Below are 14,287 nucleotides of genomic sequence, written 5' to 3' on the forward strand. Positions count from 1 at the left end.
CTCACCTAGTCCCTCAACACCAGCTGAATCACCAAGAAAGCCCAGCAGCGTCTCTACTTTCTTGGAAGGCTGAGGAAAGCACATCTCCCACCCCCCATCCTCACTACATTCTATAGAGGGACTATTGAGAGCATCCTGAGCAGCTGCATCACTGCCTGGTTTGGGACTTGCACCGTATCGGACCACAAAGCCCTGCAGAGGATAGTGAGGACAGCTGAGAAGATCATCTGGGTCTCTTCCCTCCATCAAAGACATTTACAAAAAACACTGTATCCGCAAAGCAACCAGCATCGTGGACGACCCCACACACCCCTCACACAAACTCTTTACCCTCCTGCCGTCTGGCAAGAGAAGCTTTCGGGCCAGACTGGGTCCAGTCCCAGCCAGCTACTTCCCCCAAGCCATCAGACTCCTCAATACTCAGAGACTGGTTTGACACACACTCACACATGTCCTGAGTTGCACTTTAATTACTGTCACTTCATAACTGTCTGCTACCTCAATAACTGCTATGTGCATAGAAAACTATCTCATAGTATGTTATGTTTACGTTTTTAGAAACTGTCATCTATAGGAGTGGTGGTGGTGTAGTGGGCGAAGCGCATAACTTGTAATCAGATGGTCGCTGGTTCGATTCCCACAGCCACCACCATTGTGTCCTGGAGCAAGGCACTTAACTGTAATAAGGGCTCTGTAAGTCGCTTTGGATTAAAGGGTCTGCCAAATGCATAAATGTAAATATAAATGTCATCTTTTTGCACTACTGTGTACTGGTCGGCGCTGCATTGTCTCTCACTGTGCCTATTGTCCTGTTCATTGTTAGAAATTTCTTGTACTGTCCCATACTTTTTGAACATGTTTGCACGTGCACTTTATATAGGTATATAGGTATATATAGGTATTTTATATAGGTATTTTATTTAGTTTTGTAGTCTCATGTGGTTCTGTGTTTGTCCTATGTTGTTTTAATGTAGCACCATGGTCCTGGAGGAACGTTGTCTCGTTTCGCTATGTACTGTACTAACTGTATATGGTTGAAACAACAATAAAAACCACTTGACTTGACTTGACTTTTACCCCAAATACTATCCTTTCACTTATGGGACTGTTATTAAAAATGTTTGATCTAATCACCTTGAACATAACTTAAAAAGACAAATACATATTTTATCTAAAAATAAATGTGATGATTATAAATTTGCAATATTTTGAAAATGATTAAATATTAGATTGAATTAACTCAAAATTAAACTTTAGACATTGTTTAGTGTTTTGGGAGAAATTGAAATCAAAAGTGCCTTTTACCCCAGGGCCTTTAGCCCTGTTGTACCCTATATATACACGCTTATTATACTTATTAGTTATGCCTATATGTACTTTCACTGATCACTTTATTAGGAACACTGTGCTCTCTACAATTGTACATAGTGGTTATCTGAGTTACCGTAGCCTTTCTGTCAGCTCTAACCAGTCTGGCCATTCTCTCGCTCATCAACAATAACAACAGTACAATAGGATAACTAAGTATGCTTATGAGTGATGGTGATATAGTCCATTTCTAAACAAATATTAAAAAATTACAATTACTTTATAACAGTTGTCCAGACTTTTATCAGCCATATGCTGTTGCTACTCTATAAAGTCTTTGCAGAAGAATATGGTATTCTGTTGGATATTTTTTTGTTCACAATGATGGTTTTGCAATAGATTCCCTGGCCCATTAGACCTGAACACAGTAATGATGACACGAATGGGGGACTTTTGACATTTGCTATTGGGTTTAATGCTTGTTCGACCTTCGGGAGATTTTTGTCTTTTTAATTTTTCTTTTTTCGATCATTTTGTCTGTGTTAATGCCAACGGCATATATTTTGCTACAGGTGTGTATTAGTATTGTGTAAATGTGCATAGACACTGTAATGATGTTCTAGATGATTTACCGAAAAGTAGCCCACTTTAGCTGACATCACCCAAAATGAAATAGTTTTTGTGGTTGCCGCTGCACAATGATACAGAAATATATACTGCCACCTATTGGTAACATACGGTAACGCTATTAGTGCATTAAAATCAACACGTTGTACCTGTGGCACACTAACAGGGTACAGCTGAATATTGGATAGTTAGAAAATAATTATTTCAGAAAATAAAAATTAATCCATGATGATGACTAAACTGTTCCCTACAGACCCTCTGTGGTACACCAGTAATATCTGTCTAGTCTGTTAAAGGAACGAGGCACGAATGACGAAACAATCCCAATATAAAATGTAACCTAATATCTTAGTAATTATAAACTTAAGTTTATCAAATGATTAACCAGAGTAGAACTTAACAAGAGATGCCTGCTCGTACAACAAAACATGTTCCCATGACGAGCTGTCCCTTTAACATCTGAGCCGATTTGTGTGGGGCAAACATGTTACACTTCTCCTCCCCTTAATGGATTATTCACAAGTTCAGTCCCTCGGGACTTCTGCTCGAACCGTGTGACAAGAGGCCAAATAATTCTTCTATAGCGTCGGCGGACGCACAACTTTTGCGCTTTTGGAGAAATTGTGTTTAGTTCAGAATTAAGGAAGAGAAGAGGTGAAATGATGAGCATCCAACGGAGGAACTTAAAGAAATGCTTAGTTGGTTTTCGTTAGACAGTAGAATGGTATTATTTTTGTCAGCACGCCGTATCGTGAGTAGTACAACAGCTATCATCTGAATATCTGTCTCAGATATTGTCCGACACCTTTATTATATGGTGATCAATAGTTCAAACAAAAAGGGGATGGACAAAACGAAGTAACTCTGTTAACTGACTCTTCATGGTGCGGCAATAGTCATTTGTTTGGAGGTGCTTCGTCATGGTTGTTGAGAGGACTCTTCTCGCAGCGAGGCAAGGGGATGTGCAAACTTTGAAAGTGCAATTGGCGGAGAATGTACTCAACAGCGATGTGAAAGACGTGCTGGGAGCGACCCCCGTACACCACGCCGCTCGGGCAGGAAAGCTCACCTGTCTGCGGTACTTGGTAGAGGAAGCTGGCTTACCTGCGAACAGCCTGGCTAGAAATGGTGCAAGTCCTGCGCACGACGCAGCAGCCACAGGCAACCTGACCTGCTTACAGTGGCTTGTGACGCATGGAGGATGTCGAGCGGCCGTGAGTAGCCTCTTTACGAACTCTTTCGAGTGTAGGTTGCACTTTGCATGAAAGTGTTCATGTAAATATCTTCAATAACACTAGCAATAAGTGCAACGGTGCGACTATAATAAGGTACAACGGAGCTAAAACCTTATGAAGTGGTTATTTTGATTAAGCATTAACGTAACCCTTGTGCAACCTTCGGGGCATTTTTGTTCTTTTCGATCAGTTTGGCTGTTAATTCCAACGGAATTGCCAAAGGTTTGTATTTTTGGGGGGAATTTTTATATACCTATGATAATAGGCTACATCTATAATACACCGTGTACACCAGTTTCACTCGGACCTTAAGTACAAAAATGTCCCCATTGAAACCCATTAAAACTGCTATATTTGATCCCAGTGCCATTAAAGCATGAATTATATGATATTATGCTTTCATTCAGGAGCCCTGGCATCAAAATTTATTATTATTTTTTATATCTTCCACGAGATGGTGCCATTTTTCTCATGTTTAGCCTATGGAGCAAATACATGTTTTTTTTTCTTCCCTGTTTTCTGTATTTTAGAGCACTGCAGGCCAATTGAATAAATGATGCAGCTAAAATTGTGTGGGTGTTTTGGTATAGATGACAGATTGTATTTTGTATGTGTGTATTGAAAAATGTGTGTGTGGGTAGGTTTAAGTGGTTTACGAGGACTTTATTTTAGGTTACAAACTGGTAATTACAAGGGTATTATGCTATAAATGTGTTTTTTGAAGACATTTCAAGTATCCCCATAATTCAAATAGCATAAAAAAACGTTCTAAACAATGTTTTATTGAAAATGTAAAAATGCAGAAAGTTTTTTGTGAGGGTTAGGGTTAGGATATAGAATCTATAGTTCGTACAGTATAAAAATCATTATGGCTTTGAAGAGTCCTCATAATGATAGCTGCACCAACGTGTGTGTGTGTGTGTGTGTGTGTGTGTGTGTATGTCTGTAAAAAACAACAGTGGCATTGTTATTGTTTTTTATCTGACACTGCACAAAAACTAATAATGCATCAAAATCAATGTTGTTGCTAATTATTAACATATCTCAGACTGTAATAAAAAAAAAAATATATATATATATATATATATATATATATATATATATATATATATATATATATATGTATATATTATTCCGCTTAGCATTTAGCATATGGAAAATTGTTCATTTTTTGTGTTTTTTTTTTTTTTTCATAAAAAAACCAGTGGCATTATATAAACAAACTGGCATTTAAAGGGTTACAATATTGAAATTAATGAATGTTTGGTAGTTATGATCAGGACTGCTGGTTAAAAAAATAAACTAATTGAAAGTGGAAAATAATATTAATTTATAATATTATAATGGCAGTTTTTTTCACGTGGGCATTTTGGTCCTCTAAGGATCTCTGAGTAAATTTCTTTAAATTGATGCACATTTGTTACTCAAAACATCTTGCTGTCTCAAAAGTATTTGTTAAAGTTGGCTAAATATTGCCACCATATTTAATCTAAATCACTACCCCAAGTGTGGGGTAAATGTTCCCCTTGCCACTTTTTTGTTTAAATCAAAACAACAATGAAACATTTTTGATACACCTGATATGATTTTCCTAAAGTGGTTTATTTAGCCCTGTTGTACCCTACATATTAAGTACGTTTTGTTCATTAGTAACTGTGTACTTACCTAGTAACTACACTGTAACTTAAGCACTATTGTGTAGCATGACCCAGGAGTATTTACGTGGGCTATTGTTTGGAGGTGGTTAAATTAAGCTCTAGTGTCATCACTAATTTGCCTTTAAAAATCACTACTTGTTGGCTAATTTGCCTGATCTTACATCAATAACATTACAAAACACATATAAAATTAAAGGAATATCCTGGGTTCAATACAAGTTAAGCTCAATCTACAGCATTTGTGGCATAATATTGATTACCAAAAATACATTTCGACTCGTCCCTCCCTCCTTTTCTTTCAAAAAAGCTAAAATCACTGTTACAGACACTTACAGTGAACTGGGCCAATTTATGGAGGGTTTAATTCTATTGTCAGTGCCTTATTGGAACTCAGATTTTTTTAGTAGCCTAAATAAATTTTTGTGGGAATCAGTACTATGCCACAAATGCTGTTGATTAAGCTTAACTTGTATTGAAACTGGAAAATTCCTTATAATGTGTTGAACTACACCTGTGGTTACTCTGCTAGGACACCTGAGTGAACTTGAGGGTAACTGGCTTTATTCACCCACTAAAAATGACACAGCTGTTTCCAAGTCCTGTTGTGGCTCAAAAAAGTGAGGTGCTGTGTAAATCTATGCTATGCAATTCATAAAAATGTATGTGTCCAAATACTTTATAAGGCCTGTAGGCCAGTCTAATAAAGTGTAATACAGCCATTGAAAGACATCCATCCATACTAGTGCATAAACTGCTTTCATGGCCTAATCATCACCCCATATGTGCAAAAATCCCATCTCATTAGTAGCCTTATAACAGTCATTTAACCTTCAGTCTCATGGTCAAAGAGTTTATTCACCAGTGTTTCCGAGGTCTTATTAAGAACCTGACTTCAGTTGAGCTGCTTTACCCATCCTGTGGATAATGCTGTCCTCGTAAAATCAAGTGTGTGATTCATGCAGTGAGTAGGCTATAATTATGGAATGAAGCCAGTGTGTTCTGTAATGTTATTATAAGGGCTTTTACAGTTATATCCTTCCCATACAAAATTACAAAAAAGGATAGAAGGGCTACATGCTTATTCGCACTATCCAGCTGTTTTCGCCTCACTTATTTCTTTCCCAGAAAGGATCTGGTGAAAATGTCTCAACAGGCTCCAAAGCAGTTTTTGTTGTACCTACTGTACATTAGAGTTTTCACTGGAAGTGTTATATCATGTTTCCATTGATGACACATCTTCCATGTGACACAAAATGGGGGCCTCTGTCAGAAACCACGTCCACCAGGAGACCATGAATTCGAAAGATGTGATTAATAACCGCTACTGCTGTCTCCCTCAATAATTAATTTGGGGAGGGGAATAAAATTAGCTGCCTTCGAGAACGGTCCACTACAGTCAAACAACTGTTTTCCATGGGAGGGGGGGAGACCAGTTACAAAATCCATGGCTATGTGCGACCAAGATCTAGAAGGGACTGACAGCGGTTGGAGAGCCCGGCTGGGGAACTACAGAAACACAAACTGGACAAGTAGCAACAAACTGCCGAATGTCCCGTGCAAGCGATGGCCACCAAAAATGCTGTCTAATGAGCGTTTGTGTACGATATGTCTGGATAAAATCAAAATATATGAAATAAAACACCCAGCGAGCCTGCCTAGAGTTAAGATGTTTAGCGCTACGGATGTACTCTAGTCTCTTGTGATCAGTCCAAACCATGAACGGTATCCCCAAACCCTCTAACCAATGATGCCACTCACCCAAGTCCAACCAGACAGCCTGTAATTCCCAGTTACCAACGTTGTAATTCCATTCGGCTGGAGTTAACCGGTCTGAAAAGAACGCACAAGGATGTACCTTTCTGTCCGAGGGAGAGCACTGAGAGAGAGCTGCCCGACATTCTGCATATGTTCTTGCATATTCTGGAAGAAGATCAGAATATTGTTGAGATAACCAAAAACAAAATTATTGACCATGTCTCGAAGCACGCCTTCACGAGCCCCTGGATGACGGTGTGGGCGTTGACCAATCCGAAAGGCATGACCAAATATTCGAAATGCCCCTATGGGTGTTAAATGCCATCTTCCACTCCTTCCCCTATCTAATGCGTACCAGATGGTATGCGTTTTGTAAGTCAAACTTCATAAAGATGGACGACCCCTGCAAGAATTTGAAAGTTGAAGACATCAACGGCAAAGGGTAACGGTTCTCAGCCGTGATGTCATTCAGCCCTCGATAATCTATGCAGGGTCTAAGCATGCCATCCTCCTTCTCCAAAAAGAAGAACCCCATCCATGCGGGTGAAGAGGAAGAGTGGATGAGACCGGATGTTAAAGCAGGAAGCAATTCAATAGTGCAGTCGTATGGGCGAAGAGGAGGAATAATCGAGGCGTGGGATCGGCTGAATACCGCACTTAAGTCGTGATACTCCAGCGGAACACCTGAAACATCTGCTGTCTCATCCTGCCAGAAACACAAATTTGGACAGGGGAGACAGAAGAGTTAAGACAGTGTGAAGAGCAGAAAAGGCTCCAAGACAAAAAAAGAGTTTGTTGCACAATCAATGTGAGGGTCGTGTGTTACCAACCAAGGGTGTCCAAGAACAACTGGGGTAGCTGGAGATCATATGAGGATGAATGACAGCTGTTCAGAGTGATTTCCGGAAACCATTTTAACAGGCTTAGTAGAGTGAGTGTTAGTCCGGTGGCGTAGTGAAAATACCATTACCGAGATGATAAAAGCACCAAATTTTGCATGGTGTTTCCTTAGGGTCTATAGTGTAATTATGGCCTAGGAGCCCTCGGAATTTTTTTTGTAACATGTCATATTAGAAGTATTCATTATCAATGAAATATGCTTAAAAACACAGCGATTTTCAAGTTCCTGCACAAGATAAAGTATTCAAATGAATCCCAAAGTTAACATTTATGTTTATTTATGTTTATGAACTTTTACATAACAAAAGCTTCAATACATGTTAAAGTATTATCAATATGGTCTTTATTGGCCTTGTAATTGATAATTATGAATCGTTACAGTTGCATTTGCAAAGAGGTGAGCAGTCTAGACTTGCTTTGCCACATTTGCAGGTGGAACAATCCCCTTACAGCAACATTTGATAAGTTCTCTGCAGGCTGTGGGGACTTCTGGAAGTGTCATCCAAATTGGTTCCCAAGACCCTGATTCCTTGGTCCATCCATAGTCCCTTGGAGAAGGAATACCTTGCTGTGAGAGTGTGCTGGTCGCCCAGATTCCAGTCTGATAAACTGCCCGTCTGATGTGCTGCAGTAGAGTATCTTGGGTGGGTGGCAGTTTCTCCATTGTCCTACTCCCATGGCAGAAGAGTTCTTTCCTCTTCTGGACAATGGAGCTTGAAGAACTGGACTTGTCATACAAGATGACAGTCAGTCTCTCAAGCTTTTGGAACTGCCATGAAGCAGCATCTAATTTTTGGAATGGATTTCTGGCAAGGGAAGCAAATACTTCAGTGGCTTCATCATAGGCTTGCCAGGCCCGCCAAACTGACTTCTTACCCTTCCCAGTGAAAGCAGATGTTGTATCACACCCTGAATAGGCATGGAACATCAACAGTGCTTGAGACTTGTCCTTACCCAGACTTTTACATATGCTATTGACATGGTAAAATCTGTACTTTTTGCCCATGCCAAAAGCCACCCAGATGTCAGTCAAAGGTTGAATCACCAGTAAATCATGGAATAAACCTGCAAGAATCACAATGACATCAGTGTCCACAGTACGCACATGGACAGTTTTTGCTCCTTGCTCCAGGGCATGCTGTATATGAACCACAATCCGGTGTCTGCCTCTTCATGATTGCAACTGCTCATGGTACTGCTGGAACCAAATGAAGATACAGCTTGCCCTGATGTGATATACAGAGATTTGTCTGGGGGCCAGTTGAACTCTTCAGTCTTAGATGTCAGAAAGGCAAAAAGCTCTTTCTTATTCATTGGATCACGTAGGAAATCCATCCAATTGCCTGGCAGCTTTGTTTGGCCAGACACTTTCCTCGCGTACACCTTGACCCCTCTTTTGACGCGTAGACTCCTTCAAACTGTCCGAGATGTATGCATCCCATACAATATCCAACCTTTGTGTATCCTGTAGCTGCCTCTGCAGGTAAGGGATGAAAACATTACTTGCATATTCATTAAATGTGTTCACTGTATTAGTAGACAGACTGTGGACAATGACCGCTCCATCCAAGATTTTGCAGTCAAAGCATGAGGGTGGCTGTGATTGCCCAGGGAGCTCAAGGCATTGAAGTAAGTCAGACTCTGTGCCTGGCAGGTGAATCTTTCCAAAGTCAGAGAGGGAAGGAGGGAAGGACTGTACTTCATGTGCAAAGAATTCATCCAAATCACTCTCACGACTTTGCATTGCAATATACAGCTGACCAAATAGTGTCACGTTGTTCTGGAGCATTTTAATCTTCTTCCCATGTGTAGACAATGTCTTGCGTCGAGTTTGCTTGAAGAGTTGCAACGAATTCCTTTTGATTGGATCATGGATGGATTGGCTGCGATCAGTAAGCACCTTTGTGACAAACTGTTGATATTGTTTCTTGCCTGTGTCTTCTAAGATGAACACTGTTTTAGCCACAGATTCATCTGCACAGTTACGGCTGTCAAGAGTGACTAGATCTTTAAAATCATCCAAGAAAGGGTTGCCCATTCTTTTAATAGTTTCAGACAGGTTGGCTACATGTCTTTGAAATGTCTTCTGTGTGGAAAGACACTGTTCATGATGCTGGAAGTTCTTAGGATTATCTATGTCATTTTCAGGAAGAAAGTCCTCTTCAAATTCTTTCAGCAATCTTCCCAACTCTGGTCCAGAGATCATCCATCGTCTGAAAGCATTTGGGTTTTCTGTGAGACCAACTGCACCACCACTAACCTTTCACAATCTTATTCTCTTGTTCATGAGCTTGGTCGAAAGGTATTGCAGAGAACTTGTTGTATGTCTTTGAGAGAACCCAGTGTGAATGCTTTTCAAACTCATCCTTGATGGTACTGGGCAAAGACTTCATGTCCCTGATGTGGACAGACACCCATCTTGCATAGTTTGTATGGTCCAAGGCAAAAAATAGAGGGATGAGTTCTTCTAAAACTTCTACATATAGAAGGAAGTTCTTCTCTCTGTGAGCTCTGACAAAAATGAGAATGAGGGTTTCATATCTTAGTATTATATCCCAATACATGAAAGTTGGACTCTTCTTCAGCATGTCATTTCTCCAAGTGATAAAGATATCTTCATCTTTGGGGCCAGCAATAAGCCTAAAAGCTTCCTGCTGCAGATTGTGAAGTGACTGTAGAGTGACTTGGTGGGCATGCCTGGTGCGAGTTAGGTGTGCTGCTTTCAGAAATGAGTCAGCCTTTCCAGAAGATGCTACTTCTGCTTCAGTGAGTGCTGTTGTCCAACCAGAGCAATCTAAGAGGTCGCCAAGTGTATTCCAGAGGGCCATTTCTGTGTGTAATCCACCTAGCATAACTACATGAACTCTTTCACCATGTGTGTCTGGCCATTTCCATTGCACTAACTTTGCCAGAGTGAAAAGAGGCTGGTCAAATGTAGTAACTGGGATTTGTCCAGGATTAAGAAATTCAATAGCTTGTCTAAGAACATTCATGCCATGTTTAATCATGGCTGGAGTGGCAGATTTATCATAAAACAGAGGAAGGTGTGCACATTTTGCTGGGGGGTCTTCCACCAATGGTTGCATAGAAGCATGATATGCAGACCATGCAACTGCATCATCACTGTCTAGTTCTCTCTTCTCTAGAAGTGGCAGTGCATGATTGGCCCACCTGTTTTCCTCTTCTCTAGCATTATCCAATAAACCCATAGCTGTAACTACATTACACTCTGGCACTGAAACAGAAGTATTTTTCAGAGCTACAGCGGGGACAGTGGCAAAAGTGTCAGGAAGAGCTTTATTTTTATTTTCAAAAGGTGGTATCATAATGGGTGGTCTCTGTACACCACAGTCATCCTTAGTTGGAAACTGAAACATGCTGATTCCAGTACCATGAAAGGAGCCTACAGAAGTGGTTGAACTTGGGTCATAGTCAAGGTTATCAAGGGCACCAACTGTGAAGAGCCCTTTCCGGAGACAAGCTGGAACCACAACACCATCAACTTCAAAGCGTTCACATGTGGCTTTAGCAAGCCAGTCTTCAATTTGAATAACTCTGTCATATGAAATGCTAATACCCATTTGGTTTAATTGCTGGACCAGTTGCTTGCTTCTGGTTTGTACATGTACATTAAGGCCTATGTAAATAGGGAGTGGTGGTTCACGTTCAAGGCTGTGTCTGGTCATCCTAGCAGTGGGTGTTGCCCTTTTCTTTGTGTTATAAAGAATGCCTTGTCCCATTGTGAGGCAAGCCTGAGACTCACATTTATCTTGATCTTTCAAGTTGGAGCCATTCATTATCATCGAGATAAGAGACTTTAAGCTTGAAGGAAGTGAGGTTTCTTGACATCTTTCTGGGAAGGAGCCAGTGAATTTGAAGCCTGTATAGTTGAATATGTCATTTCTAATAATCTTCGCAGCTTTTGCCAGGATGAGAGCATCTTCATCAAAATCTCTCTTCTTCAGAGCTTCCCTTAGCATATTTCTCATGCCCTCCTTGAAAACAAGAACTGTATTCCTTCCATCAAATTGTTCTTGTGCATCTGGAAAGCATTGAAGCAAATGATTTTTCAATCTGGTTTTGTTGACTTGCTTACTGACACCCAGTTCCTGAAGTCGATTTACATACAAAGAGTGGAGCTCAGATAGCATAAAGAGAAGGACTCCAGAATCAACACATTTTTCAATGTAGTCCTGAAGTTCAACTAAAGCTTGAGACTCATTCATATTTTCATCTATGTTTTCTGGACATTGGTAGCTCTTACTAGCGAGTCCACGGTAGCAATTTCTCAGCTTTACAAGGCATGGTAAATGGTATTTTGCCTCAATTGCAATTAAATCTCCTCCAATTATCCTTGTCATAAGCCTTGTGTCCTTAAGTTCAGTGATCATGGTTCGGATATTCTTGTCAGTATCAAATGTTGATACTTCATGGAGAGCACCTTGATCTATGCCACCCTCACAGAAGAAGCACTTTCGAACATCCAGTCGTTGGCGTTTCATTGGCTTTCCCCATCCAGATTCAGCAGCATTCCGCATGTTCTTCTTTTGTCAGCTTTCATAAGCTTTGAATTGTTAAACTTTAGATGGCAAGATTTGTGCCAAGAAGCAGAATGTGAAGCAAAATTGGTAGCAGTTTCATCATTCCCAAAATAGAGTTTAGATGGAAGATTGTCAATCGCTCTGAATTGCTCGACATTAGCAAGAAATGATCTATAGGCATGAGATTTATCACCACTTGTCCCAGGTGTCTGCAAGGTACATCTCAGGGGTTCAGATGTGTTTTTCTGGCAAATAATACATAGAGCCCAGTTCAGCTCCATGTTGAAGTTTCAGAAACTAATGTTATGTAAGCATAAAAGTTATTATTATACCGTTATTTAGAATGTGTCACTTTATGGTTTCCATGGCCATTGCTTGTCACGTGACACACCGCAGCAACAACAGAGAATGAATGATGATCTGCTTTTATGTCATTTTTCCTTTTTTATTCAAAATATTCACACATTTGTTAGATATGGCATGAAATATCTGATATTCCGATTGTCAAATATATGCAAGTGGAAGTGTTTTGTTGTTTAAACACCTTTATAACGATCGCGTTAGTTGAGCTGTATGCTGCGATGGGCGTCGATCATCTAGTTTGTGCCGCAGACGCAGTTCAGATAATCGGATCTGTTGGATTTTACAACACGTGAATTCATCCACTTCACCCGAAATACATAAAAGTAAGTGGCTGGTGAACTGGGAGACGAATAGAGTAAACTTTAAAGTCACTTACACAATGTGTATCTGATATGAATAAAACATTTCTAATTATGGAAAGGATTATTATTGGCTCTTCCTTTGACATCAGTGTGTATTTTACAAACTCTAAATGTATTGTTTTTTTAGTACTTAAATGTCTGAAACCTAAAATAAACATTATGTGGTTGAAAACACTGAAAAGTTGTGATATATGACAGCTCTGAGCTGCGCCTGTCTCTGGCTCAGCGCCAGCCAACGCAAGCACATTTTGAATTTAGCAGTGCATGCACTGACCGTTCTAATCACACCGGTGCAGTACGTGCGAAAGGGTTAATGTGATGTGATGCAGCCTAACATAAAACTAATGACCAAACTATGAACTTAGTAGAATAGCTATGAATGACCTAGTTGAATTGAAAAATAAAAGAGAAAACCAAGATCTCTTAACATTTAAGCATTTTTGCTGCCTTTTTTAATAATTCTGCCTATATTATACAGGGCTTTTTGATTTTTTTTTAGGTATAAGGTGTCTTGGCACTCTGTTTTACACTTATAATTTGTAAGATCTACTGGCCTGAGCACAAATTAACAAAAGGAAGCTTATTCAGTGGTCTTAAAAGGCCATTATCCTGAAAGTTTTACTTGAGATGGAAAAAAAAAACAAAAAAAGTTTTTCATGAATATTGTTTTTTAAGTGATTTGACACTAAATTTCAATATTTCAGCTGGGCTCCTAGGCTGAAATCATTCAGGAGGTCCTAAAGAATCTTCATGTAAAATTTGGTGCTTTTATCACCTCGGTAACTGTATTATTTAATATGTGCACTACCCAACTGGACTATGATGACAGTGAGGGACATTCCAGTGTGTGTAGTGATAGGTTCGTCCAGTCGGAATCTGCGAAACCTCCATTTAAGGGCTAAGTCTGTGCCAATAAAATTTCCCTCAGCGCCAGAATCCACCAGAGCCGAGATAGCATTGCAGCTAATACCACTCAATACCACTCAGTGCAAGCAAACCGTAAGGAGCGTACCAAATCTAGGGGCTTTGTCTAGGGATGCTACGCTAGTCTTTTAACAGACAGGCAGTAGAGAGGTGGCCAGATCGACCAGAAGTGAAGCACAAGGCCTTGAGGAGCCACCGTTGCTTCTCCTTAAGTGAAACTGGGAGCCTGCCCACCTGCATTGGTTCAGGAGAAGGATGAGTGTCAGGAGAAGCGAGAGGAGGAGTGGACAGAGGGTGAGCCTCAGCGGTCTTTGGGAACGAATAACGAGTACAAGTAATAAAGTAGGATGTGTGGATACAGGTGGAGTGTGTGAGAAACCCATCCCCTCACCAGGAGCGATCAGCGTTCCCATGGAAATGCCGAATACGCTCACCGACTCCACCTGTGAAACATGAGGAGAGATAAAAACAAACAAAAGAATAAACTGGCATAACGACGGAACCATGACAATAGAAGCCTTATCACCTTATAGAAGGTGTGTTTGATAGCAGGAGTGATACAGTAGAAAGATATTAATATTCTGAAAATACTGTGAGATACTGTTCACATACTG

The 14,287-nt window shown here is 40.2% G+C and overlaps 1 protein-coding gene across 1 annotated transcript in view; it reads left to right on the top strand.

The window, feature by feature from the left end:
• The first annotated feature begins 2,458 nt into the window (after window positions 1-2,458).
• Window positions 2,459-14,287, top strand: part of LOC127620526 (espin-like) — a 169,127-nt gene continuing 157,298 nt past the window's right edge. The window contains 1 exon segment of the mRNA XM_052093657.1: window positions 2,459-3,149. Coding sequence (XP_051949617.1) covers window positions 2,856-3,149 — 294 coding nt within the window. The 5' untranslated portion in view covers window positions 2,459-2,855.

The sequence above is a fragment of the Xyrauchen texanus genome, chromosome 27 (assembly GCF_025860055.1).
Source record: "Xyrauchen texanus isolate HMW12.3.18 chromosome 27, RBS_HiC_50CHRs, whole genome shotgun sequence".
NCBI classification, from domain to species: Eukaryota; Metazoa; Chordata; class Actinopteri; order Cypriniformes; family Catostomidae; genus Xyrauchen; species Xyrauchen texanus.